The sequence below is a fragment of the Eucalyptus grandis genome, chromosome 2 (assembly GCF_016545825.1).
Source record: "Eucalyptus grandis isolate ANBG69807.140 chromosome 2, ASM1654582v1, whole genome shotgun sequence".
Lineage (NCBI taxonomy): Eukaryota > Viridiplantae > Streptophyta > Magnoliopsida > Myrtales > Myrtaceae > Eucalyptus > Eucalyptus grandis.
The window spans coordinates 8,036,143-8,047,931 of NC_052613.1; the positions used below are offsets into that span (position 1 = coordinate 8,036,143).

Here is an 11,789-nt window from a genome sequence, read left to right on the forward strand (position 1 = left end):
GTTATTTTTTTCGAATACCAACTTATTAAATTAATAAAATTGAGTTTATATTTTAATATAAATAATATTTGAATTTTAATATAAGAAATTCAAAATAACAAAAAAATATATTTTTATTTAATCTTATTTTTATTTATATATTTGACTTTAATTCCATCTTATAATATAAATTCGATCTATAAATATAATATATATTTATATTTATTACATATTTTAGGTATTTTTTTATTTTAGGTATAAATTTACTATTTAATAAAATTTTATTAAACAATGATGGAAGGGGAAAAAAGGAACAATAAAGAAAATAATTTAAAAAGAGAGGAAAAATAAAATAAAAATAAATTAGAGAATAATGTTGTGAGAGATTTTTATATTTCTGCTTATTAGGTTCATTTAGACTTATATGCTGTTTGTATCAAATAATGTATAGGGTATGATGTGAACATATTTGAGCTTATTATTGTGATTTGTCAAATAATTGATATGATATAGCAAAATCCTGTATCATATTTTATTCAGTTCTATTGTAGTTGAAAATTCAAACGATCAAAGGTAGCATTGAGGAATATCTTGGGAAATGTTGTAGGATAGGAAAGATAGAATATTTTTGTGAACATCTGACTTATGTGATGAAATGATTTTGAGAGAGAGAGAGAGAGAGAGAGAGAGAGAGAGAGAGAGATAGATGCTCTTGGGAAACTAAGGAAAAAGGAGGGGATGAAATATGGAATGTTCTCAATTGAAGTTTCTTTGTTTTAGCCTAAGAAGATGATTAATGTTCTTCTCGTCCACAAAATTAAAGGGCAATTTTATAAAGTTATAGCTATATATATATATATATATATTAATGTTTATATTGCATTTAATACGTTTTGTGTGCTTTACACTAGAAACATTATCTCTTGTTTTGTCATTCCATATCAAACCTTGTTTTGATTTTCAAATTTGAATCCAATAAGGATTATTTTGCATTGATGACATTTGATTTTCACCGCAAAGTGTTCAAATCTGTTAATGACAATGGATATTTTGGGTTTGGACCCGATCCTATGGCAAAGAAAGGCCAATCTCGCCGGAACTGGATTCTTAGTCTCGCGTCATTGCTTCGTAATATCGTGAAAATCTAGTGATAATTTAAAATCCGACATTGGAATCCATGACTTAGATTCATTGTCATCCAAAAGGATCTCCTTGTTAGCAAGAACCAAGACCCAAAAGTCATTGCACAAGAAAACTTACGAGATTTCAGGATCTTGATCCAAACGAGCACAAGCCACCAAAAGCATCGGAGGTTCCCACCACCACCCTGAATCTTCCGCCAAAAGCTTGCAACACCTTCTCATTATCTAGGGTTAATTTCCTAATAAGAATCCCAAATTTTAGAGATTTAAATCTTTCCTGAAATTTTCTTTTATTCAGAAAATACCCTCAAATTTTCACTCTAATCTCAGTTCTGCCCACCACCCAAAAATCGCTACTACTTTTTTTTTTTTTTTAAATTATTAATGTCTGGAGGCTGTTATTATTTTATGCAAATGCAAGACTATTGATAAAGACACGGGTTTAGTTAATGAATTTCTAACTAGTCCCAACATTAATGATTTTGAAGAAACCGGTGGTGATTTTTAGATATGTGGACAGATTTGAGATTGAAGTGAAAGTCAATGATTTTTTTTTTTAGATAAAAAAAATTTTCCGGACAAAATTGGAATTTGAACTAAAGTTTTGATTCTTTTTTTTTAGGGAATTAAGCTAATTATGATTTATCCAAAAGTTTACCAAATTACTCATCTTTTTCCTGCTTATTAGTTTTAGATATTCCGTGACCTTTTGTAATTATGGTTTATTGGAACTTTAATTAGAGAGTTGTTCTCATCTCAATGTTTTTCTTTTTTCTGTTTTTTGCCCACGAATCAACAAAAATTACATCAAACATATTTTTTTCACTCACGTGCCTGGTCACGTGCCCCACTCCAAGCGTTTCAAATGCCTCTCCCTCCAGCTCTCCATCTCGTAACCTGAACTTCCCGCCACCTCTCTTTCCGGGATTTTTTCCGGCAATGGCGGATTCCTCGGCGGCGCCAGCGGCGCTGCTCCTGAAGGACGGTGCCGGTGCAGGAGGAAGTAAATCTTCACCATCGACAACGATTGCTTCGCAAGTGTTCACCGGACAGCCTGAATTCTAGCGAACCCGGTCGGGGTTCGGGCCACCGTTGAGCTTTTGCATGTGGGTTCTGCGTCTTGGGATGGAAAGTTTTGATCTTGATGTGGTTTTGGTATCGTTTAATTTGATCTTTGATAGAATTAAGTTGCTGGATTTGTCTTTGTCTGAAGTTATGATTAGATCTGTTATTTCTGTTGGTTTTGCTTAATTTTAGCAGAGGTTGAGATTGTTGCGTCTTTACCAATTTAGAGAAACTAGTATGAATTGGCTAGTTTTGAGAAGAAAGACACTTTGGACCTCCCTTCTCGTCTTGCTTTACATGCTGAATTGAATTTGATTGTTGGCTGACCGTTTTCGAGCCTTGAGATGGTTTCGCGGCTTGATCTCGCCATCCTCAAGAGATGTAGCTGTGTGATACTGACTCATGAACATGCCTTAGGGCCCTTTTGATAATTGGGCGCGCAAGTAATCGCACGGTTTGAGTTCTGTCGGTCTGTGAAGTAAATGTTTTTGGATTCTCCTCTCTGAACATCTGCTTAATTAGACTTCTGGATCTTGCCCAATTTAGGATCTGTGATCATCTGGTGTGGATTTAGTTCTGTTGGTCTATTTCAGGTTGCCAAAGATCTGAGTGGAAAAGACATTGATACACTCCAGCAGCACATGAAGAACCTCCCGACAACTTCGACGCCGTTTTTCTTCAACGCGCTGTATGATCCCTACAGAGACGGTGCCGACTTTGTCCATGGATACCCGTTTAGTCTTCAGGCGGGTGTTCTGACTGCAGTGTCTCATGGCCTCTGGTTGAACATTCCAGACTATGATGCCCCAACCCGGCTAGTTAAGCCTCTTCAAAAGAAACTCAAGGTACATCTGCACCCTTCTTGACATAGTGAAGCGGAGCAGTTCAGTTCATTGCATATCTGCTGGATACCTGATGCATGCGATTCGAATCCCAGGTATGTAGATGCAGTTATGACAATCCCTAAAGGAACTCTTTTCCCCATGTGTGGCATGAATCTAGCATTCAACAGAGAATTGATCGGTCCGGCGATGTACTTTGGACTCATGGGCGGTGACGGTCAGCCAATTGGGCGGTACGACAACATGTGGGCTGGCTGGTGCACAAAGGTACTGGAGCAACTGTTTTGAACGTGTCCTGAACATCATTTTCCTGCAGCATAAGACAAGGAGATTTATTTCAATCTTTTCTCAGACAGTCTTTTAAAACTGATTTCTGAATATAAGCTTGCAGGTTAGTATTAACCCAGTCAATTCGGAAAACCCATAGAGAGTGTTCTAGGATCATTTCTGACATCGAACTAGAAAAAAACATGATCGAATTACTATACTTAACAGAAACATCTGTCCAATCTCTATCTGCCTGACATGCTCCAGTGGCGAGCACAATATGCGTTTTCTTCCCCTAACTAGCTTGAGAACACAATTCAAAGACTACTTCCCAAAGTTTACGTGGGTATCCCATTCTGGTGCATCTTTGCATCACTCCTTAACAGACGTAATTGACTTGCAGTATCATCCAAAAGCCTGTACCAGTTCTTGTTTCCATTGGCATCGCGGGTCATCTGCGACCATCTAGGCTTGGAAGTGAAGACCGGATTGCCTTACATCTGGCACAGCAAAGCGAGCAATCCCTTTGTCAACCTCAGGAAAGAGTATAAAGGAATCTACTGGCAAGAAGAGCTGATTCCTTTCTTCCAATCTGTCGTCCTTCCTAAGGATTGCACCACCGTCCAGAAATGCTGCCGAACACTCCAAGCAGGTCAAGGCAAAAATCGGCAAGGTCGATGAATACTTTTTCAAATTGACCGATGCCATGGCGACATGGATTGAAGTGTGGGATGAGCTTAACCCATCTGGAACGGCATCTGCTGCATTACCAAATGGAGCAGCGAAATAGGAGTTTCGATCGTTATTCAGCCTGAGATCACTCTCTTAGTTAATTCTTTTGATAGGTAAAAAGGGTGGGCAGGGGGGGAGATTAGCGCATGCAACCCCCTCGTCGTCATCATGTGAGCTCTATCCAGGTGACTAGAACATCTGGTTTGAGTCATAGATTTTCTAATATCGATTCATAGGTTTTGCTTTAGAGCTTGGTGAGTAGCTTTCTGCAAGTGTTAATCCTCAAGAATTTTTTTGAAGTTGGAATTTTCAGGTCTGCTTTTTGTCATGGCAACAATTCAGAAAAATCCAAGGGATTTATGCACATTGTATGTGGTGAAACGTTGGTCGAGATTGCTATGTTGAATGGCTCTTTTAACAATTGAGATGTTCCACATTATCCCAGTAACAGTTCCTCAGCTTTCCATAACACGGATGACATAATCAACGGTCGTGATTAATTCGGTACATGCAATCATTTACCTTACTATGCGTGCAAATTGGCGATCACTCAGAAATTATACTTGCATTGATTTCAAATGCAATTTCCTTATTCTGCTGGTGATCTTGTAGAAATGAATTTTTCTATGCTAGGCTCAGTTGAACAAGCATAGCCTAATCTTGCTCGCTCTCTCTCTCTCTCCTTTGCCAATGTTAACGGTATGACCAAGGCATTAGTTGACAAATGTTGAGGATATAAGCATGGTACTGGTCGACGGATGATTTCCAATTTGAAATATATTTATCACTAAACTCACAAGTTAGTGGGTGCAATTTGAAATTGTCGCAACGGAAAAAAAAAAAAAAAAAAAAAAGTTCGCCGTTGCCGGGGATCGAACCCGGGTCACCCGCGTGACAGGCGGGAATACTTACCACTATACTACAACGACCTTGATGCTTTGCAGGGGCAAAATCATCATACTTGTTTCTTTTCCGTGCTTAGCCTTATTCCCCCTTTCACTAGATTGCAACCACAGTAGAGAAAGTACACACGAGAAGGTCACCTCACTGACCCTCTCCTTTCTGCCAGCATCTTGATTCTAACCGAACAGACGTGGCCTAAAGTCGAAGCCGCAATCAATCACGGTACAAAGGTCATTGTCAGGAACTGCCTTTCTTTCAGTTCAGCAGCATAGCTCCTGCAGTGTCTCGAAAGCAAAAGGGAAAAAGCGTTGACAGCATGGGATGTCATATATAAGAGAAGGACCGGGAGAAAAGTGATAACGTAGCACCATGAGGCAAGAAAGACGCGCTCCTATCCGAAGCTTGTCTTGCACTGGCATGACTTGGACATTTCTCAGGAGCGTTTGGACGTTGAGAAAGAATGAAGCCGCGTGATATCCAAAAATCGAGCTAGTGAAGGTGCGGCGTGACAAATTTCGGTCTGCAAACTCGGAGAGATCGAAAGGGGTGTACTCAGATTAGGCAGTAGTGCTTCTTGTTTCAGAACTTCGATGGCTTTTAGTCATGGAGAATCTAATTCTCGAGAAGCCCGACAAACCGGGAGTGAGGTCTTGCTAAACGTTGGTGCGTAGGACTATGCAATGAGGAAACAGGAAGATGAGAACGGTCCAACACAGTATAAACTGGAAAACTTGCACAGACAATTTCTAGTTAACAAAGAAAACAACAGATGCCTGGTATGCTGACTTCCATTAGATAAAATAAGCAACACTGGTGAGTGAAACAGAAAAACAGGGGGGATGAAATCGTCTGCATCCACGGAAGTGGAACACGTTCCATCCAAAAATCTTCGACCCTGAAACTGAAATCTGAAAATCAATACGAGCGGAGTCACACTGGTTGAGTTAGCCGCCAGATAATGGCACTCAAAGAACAGTTGTATGGCACCGTCAGTTTGAAGAAACTTGAATTGCATAGACAGAGCTAGTATCTACATCTCGCCTCATCCTTTCGCATTCTAAACGGACTTTGAGGAACCCAACGGAGGGAGGAAAAACACCAGGACGTTGTAGTACTGCCTTGCCACTTCGTTAAGGTTCATTTTGGAAGATTTAAGTAGTCTGAAGGCAAGAGAAAGCATTGTTTTCCTGCTTCACGTGCATGGATGATTGTCTTTGATGCTCTACGCGCTGAAGTTGTGAAGACAGCTGAAGCAAATTGATTGTAGGTTCATTGTCTCCGCAATGAAAATGGTCTTTTGCATCTAAAAGACCCGATCCAAACCCACCCGAGATTGCGTAGTTGGAATTTTCGTTGTCACAGATTAGGATCGGGCCTTGATTTGCTTCTGCAGAATGGATTCCTGATGAAGGGAACTTGCTTGACCCTCCATTTTCCAGAGCGAGCGAGCTCAAGCCCATTAGGTTTTCAGACACTGGGCCCACGCCATATCGCGACTGGCCGCCGTGCATGATCAGGGACTGATCCATGGGAATTCCAGACGTTTGGCTAGAAGAATTCTGAGAGTGAGATGACAGAAGAGAGAGAGCACGACGAGATTCTGAAACTCCCGGCAATCCTTGAACCGTTGATTCAGTGTCGAAAATGCCATAGTCTTCACTCCCCAAGGGGTCTGGAAACAAGGAACGTGAACCAGAATTTTGTCCTTCATGCTGAAATCGGCTAGCTTCGCCGAAAATGCCCACTGAGGCGGAATTACCTCTATTATCAAGGAATGGAGACAGTTGTTTTCCAAAGCCGTAAGAGGGGAAAGGCGATCTGGGATGCACCACTGATAGTGTACCATAATCAGTTCCATGTTCCGCTTTAACACGGTTGCCCCAATCATTGGCTTTAAACTTCTCAGGATGCAGATGGCCGCCACTAGGAAGTATGTCCTGGCAAATAAAGGACGCAGTCGTGAACACATTCCCTTGAAACCTGTTTCCTGGAAACCATGCATAAAGATTGATTGTCATTATGAAGAATCAAGAGGCAGCCAAACTACCGAAATATTAGCAGAAATGAACCAGTGTTACTAAGCAAGTCAACGACAATCATTTACTGCATTGCCTGAAAGACTTCTATATTTCACTACTATATAAGGGTGCCCCGCAAGTTGATCTCGACAAGGGAATCAGACGAGTGCGTGATCAAAAGGATGGATTGCTCTTGTGAAATTTTGCTGGCTTCATAGGAGGCGTGTTTAGAGGAATCTCTGGTGCCCACGGATAATGAGTCGTCGGTAGATATTTTACTCCTAAAAGTAAGTCCTAAATCTATTCTCCAATAGGAATAAATTAATCAATTTTTTGGATCAATTCCTCACAATAGCAGAGTGGATAAGTTGTTCAATTGCAGCTAACAGCTATCAGTTTCACCACATTCCGTTTACTGGACCTTCAGGCCACAGCTAAGCTTTGCAACCTAATCCAAAAAAAAGCTAGCAATGGCACTTTACACTCGGTGGAATTCAATGTTTCCTGATGAATTCCAAAGCAAACAAGTGTAGGAGAAACCAATATTTATTGATGAATTCCGAAGCAAACAACATCAGCTCAGGTCAACATTAGTGGAATTCAGAATTGTATGAGTGTTCTCAGGATGACTCCAGTGCAGAAAATCTCCATGAGGAAAGGATAATACAATCAGATAAAGGATGATGTGATGAGGATTTGTGCAGGCGAAAGATATGGACATGCAATACTTGTCACAGAGAGAGAGAGAGAGAGAGAGAGAGAGAGAGAGAGTTGAGACTCTCGAGTGTAGAAGTTATGCTCATACCACAATATGGGGGCAAGAGTTTTCCAGCCTTTGCAGGGTGAATGCCGTTCTGGGGCTTCCTCCGACGTTCATTGTGGCCCGCAAGACGTTTACGACAGCTGCGCTTACCATCATCAAATTCAGCCAGCAAATGGAACCTGGATAGTCAAAAGCTTGAACACATTATAGTAGCAACAAAGTACAGAAGCAATTGGACAAGGGAAAGTCATAGAGATTTAGATCAAAGTGGAGATGCCCTATGGAATATTTCTTATAATTGCATTTTTGAATGATTGGCTTAGTTTTACAGTAGAAATTATCTTTTGCAGAATCTCAGTGAAGAGAAAGCTAAAAAATAGTTTTTGTGAGAAACAAGGCCTCCAACTGCACAAATGAGTGGCATCTAACCAAATTATGAATTCGAATGTCAGATTTGTCTTCCATTCTTTTAGCTCAGATGCAAGCAATTGACGCTAAATAGTTTGATCAAGCAAGAGAAATCAATTTCAAAGGCGAGAGAAGTCCATTTCATGCTCATGCTGCAAAAAGCAAACTGTTAAAAGAGTTGAAAGGAGACAAGTACAGAGTTATGAATGCACTATTTGATCACTGACAAGAACTACATCAGGCAAAGGTAAACACAAAAGGCCAAAATACTAGCCAGATGCTTGAATGTACAGATGTGGTGCCATGAATGAAAAAGAATGCTAGTGATATAGAAAATCTAGCAAGAAAATAAGGATTGATGAAAAAGACCAACCTACTACACTGCTGGCAAAACCTCTGTTCTTTGCCGTTCACTATGACTTTGGAAGTCTTCGAGTGAGCTTCACAGACTTTATGCCTCTTGTGGTAGTCTTTGGAGGAGCTAAGGTCCTTGTTACAGCCATAAACTTGGCAATATGCGTTCTGGAAATTTGCCCCGGCGGGTCGAGCTCTCTTCAGCGGCGTGGACGAGTCGGACGACGACAACACCGGGAGTCTGGATTTAGGGGTGTCCCTGTTATCGGAAAACCTCCCAAGTTTCAAATCAAAGAGTGATGAGTCCCTACTAGTGGAGTCCATCACAAAGCTTGTGAATTTTGAGGACTCCTCATCGGACAAGAAACTGATTGGAGAGGTCATGATTGAGTTGATGTCTCTTCCTCCTCCAGCTTTGTGGCACCAGACATCCCGGATTGGATCCCTTGGGACTTGCTTGGTCATGTCTTGAAATCCCAATTCACCAAAACCTGGACTGATGCTATGGTTTGCCTGTTGGGCAGAGACAAGCATGCCGTTATTACTGAACCCAGATGGGGTTCTCAATTCCCAACCCAAGAAAGCGTTTTTGCTCCTTGCAAGAGCATCAGATGATGACATTGTCCCATCTGACTGAACCCCCTTCCCCCCAGAATTGAAACTCCAGGATTCCATAAGAGAACCGGAGACAGTCAGAGAGAGAGAGAGAGAGAGAGAAGGATTGAGAGAGCGATAGAGATGGAGAGAGAACAGACTCGAGATTAGTTGAAATCAATGCGTACTGACCCACATCAGACTCCGCCAAGGAAGACTGTCCATGGCATGCACTAAATAGCCCCTCGAACTCCCTTTGCCAAGTAACGAAACAGTCAAGTGACTACCCGTGCACAGAAAGTGGCTCCAACAAAAGCGGACAAATTAACCAAAGAATACTTGAGCCTCAAGCAGAACTGGACTGGAAAAGACAAACACTACTCATCGAACTGAAATAAAAAGAGCATCCCATGTCAGAAAGATCGAGCACAGAAGCTCCCAAAAAGCTCGAAGCTGTATCTAATCAAGAAACAGACCAAAGAAAGTGTATCTGCCCAGTCCAAGAACGGTAGATAAATCCAGGAAAAAAAAAAAAAAAGAGAAAAGGAAGAGAGGGGGTTGCCGCTGTTCAAGAAAACAGAACGAGAAAGGTAATTACAGGGACGGTGAGAGAGGGAAGGCTATCAAAAGCGGCAAGAAAGGGAGGGGCGTAGGGAGAGAGAAATCAGAGAAAAAAGATGAGAACTTTAGCACTGTGGAGTGAACAGTAGGACTGAGAACGACGGGGAGAGAGGAACATAGGGTTGGGAGACTGAGGAGAGCATATCAGGGAAAAGATATTTGATGTCCCCCAAGCTTCATGGGAAAATCAGTATGGTGGTTGCTATTTCTAGAGAGAGAGAGAGAGAGGAGAGAGAGAGAGTAAACAAATCAAGATGATGGAAGTTAAACTTCCTTTTTGCCTTGTTTAGACAGAGTACGGAACTTGATCTCCTCTCCAACACTTGGTCAGATAATATGCAGAAACCCTTTTTTTTTCCCCTGCCCAAACCTTAACAGTGGTCCCTTTGCAATATCCTCACTAAAAGACAAATCCTAAATGACAGTTACCCCAAATCCTGAACAGAAATTACTCGTTAAGACCATTGATTTGTTCGTTCCCCAATTTAAAAATTGATATCGGACGTGGCACAACATATCGCAGGAGAGACAAAAAACCCAGACGTCTTGTAACGAGTCTAAGAATCTCATGTTCAAATCACGGTCTTACTTGTTTTAACGCTTCAATGACATAATTAACTCACCAAATCGAAAAAAAACACATTGAGTCTGGTGAACAACTTAAGTGAATGCGGTGTGGGGACAAAACTTGCCGTACATTCGCGTAAATAGGAAAATTGAATAGGTATTGCCTTTCTAAAGGAATAGGTGGAAGCAAGCAGAGTGGTTTCGTGTTGGAATGAAGCAAAAAAGAAGGGCAACAGCATAAGCTATCCACTGCCGGGTTTTTAGATCCCTTGGGGCTGCAAAAAGAGGGCACTAGGGTGTGGTGTTAAATGATGATTTATGGGAAAAGGTCCATACTATTAGTAGAAAAATCCTTCTTGAAAACAATAAAGAAAGAATATTCCCCCTCTCTTGGGAGCAAGAAAAACATACACAAGGCTCCATGCAAATTAGGGGGAGAGAGAGAGAGAGAGAGGAATTCTAGGGTGAGAGTGATGCACAGGGGATCTCTGTGCAGTGTCAATCTCAACTCCAACCTCTCAATTATGTTGGGATCAAGAAGACAGGCCCCACAGTTATCATTAACCTCACTTCTAACTCCACCTAACGGTCCCCCCATCCCCTGTTGAAATTGAAATCTAGCTCCAATTATTTGTGTGTGTCTACATCATGATTCACAACACATGTCAAGTGTTTCTTCCTAGTGGACACTATTGGTTCTACAAGTAAAAGGGCTTTTTCATGATATTTCATCCAAATTGATGGATGTGGTTAAAAATTATGATTTGGGTCCTCTAATATTTTATAAAGGATTATCGCTACAGTCCTATTAATGGGGCACGACCCACGTAATCGCATGCGGTCTCCATGATTATAATATTAACAAATTTGAATGGTTTATATTCATAATGTTAGGTTTAGATAACGTACACCGAAGTAGTAGTTGGACATTATTACTGATTGTTCCGTGACTTGACAAGCTACTATATGAAGCTACATATTATGAAACACTGATACTCTCCGGACATTCTAACACGTGTCCGACACTCTCCAATACACTTGTTGGAAAATCCGACACTTGATCAACTCTCTTAATATTCTCCGACACTTAAGTTTGGAATTTTGACATGCGAATTTGAAATTCCGACAAACATTGATCAATTTTAAAAATTTCAATAAATAAGAGGTTAAAATAAAAATAATAAAAGGGAAAATAAGAAAAATCAAGTTTCCTCGTCTATTCCGACTTTCATTTCTCGCGATACACAAGTCATCCTCTCAAGTTTGTTTTTTTCTCTTATCTTTCGACACATTCTGATATGTGGGTCCACAATGTGGATTGTTTGTTTTTCTTCCTCGAATGGAATGATGAATGATATCGACACGTGGTGGATTAATGTTTTTAGTGTAAAATCATTTTAGGCTTTAATAATTAATTTGATGTATCATGTAGAATATATGTTTAATATACAATGTGTCTAAATATGTTGAAATTTTTTTATTTTTGGATAAATGATGTGTGGACATAGACTAAGCCAAATCATGCAATGATTCT

The 11,789-nt window shown here is 40.5% G+C and overlaps 1 protein-coding gene, 1 non-coding gene and 1 pseudogene across 2 annotated transcripts; 1 reads left to right on the forward strand and 2 right to left on the reverse strand.

Annotated features, from left to right (window-relative positions):
* The first annotated feature begins 974 nt into the window (after positions 1 to 974).
* Positions 975 to 4,085, forward strand: LOC104434371 (annotated as a pseudogene).
* Positions 4,086 to 4,884: 799 nt separating this feature from the next.
* Positions 4,885 to 4,956, reverse strand: TRNAD-GUC. The gene has a single exon. It is a non-coding gene; the product is annotated as a tRNA-Asp (tRNA).
* A 724-nt stretch (positions 4,957 to 5,680) lies between these two features.
* LOC104420963 (squamosa promoter-binding-like protein 6) lies at positions 5,681 to 9,877 on the reverse strand. Its single transcript, XM_010032754.3, has 3 exons — positions 8,493 to 9,877; positions 7,754 to 7,890; positions 5,681 to 6,917 (listed from the first exon to the last, which is right to left on the reverse strand). Exons 1-3 carry the CDS (start codon positions 9,146 to 9,148, stop codon positions 6,082 to 6,084), a joined length of 1,629 nt encoding a protein of 542 aa, XP_010031056.1. The 5' UTR covers positions 9,149 to 9,877; the 3' UTR covers positions 5,681 to 6,081.
* Positions 9,878 to 11,789: the final 1,912 nt, after the last annotated feature.

Coding starts and splice junctions, on each gene's coding strand:
- LOC104420963 (XM_010032754.3), bottom strand. CDS start 9,148: ATGGAATCCTGGAGTTTCAATTCTGGGGGGAAGGGGGTTCAGTCAGAT. Junction 7,891..8,492: donor TTTTGCCAGCAGTGTAGTAG/GTTGGTCTTTTT, acceptor TTGACTATCCAG/GTTCCATTTGCTGGCTGAAT. Junction 6,918..7,753: donor ACTCTTGCCCCCATATTGTG/GTATGAGCATAA, acceptor CATGGTTTCCAG/GAAACAGGTTTCAAGGGAAT.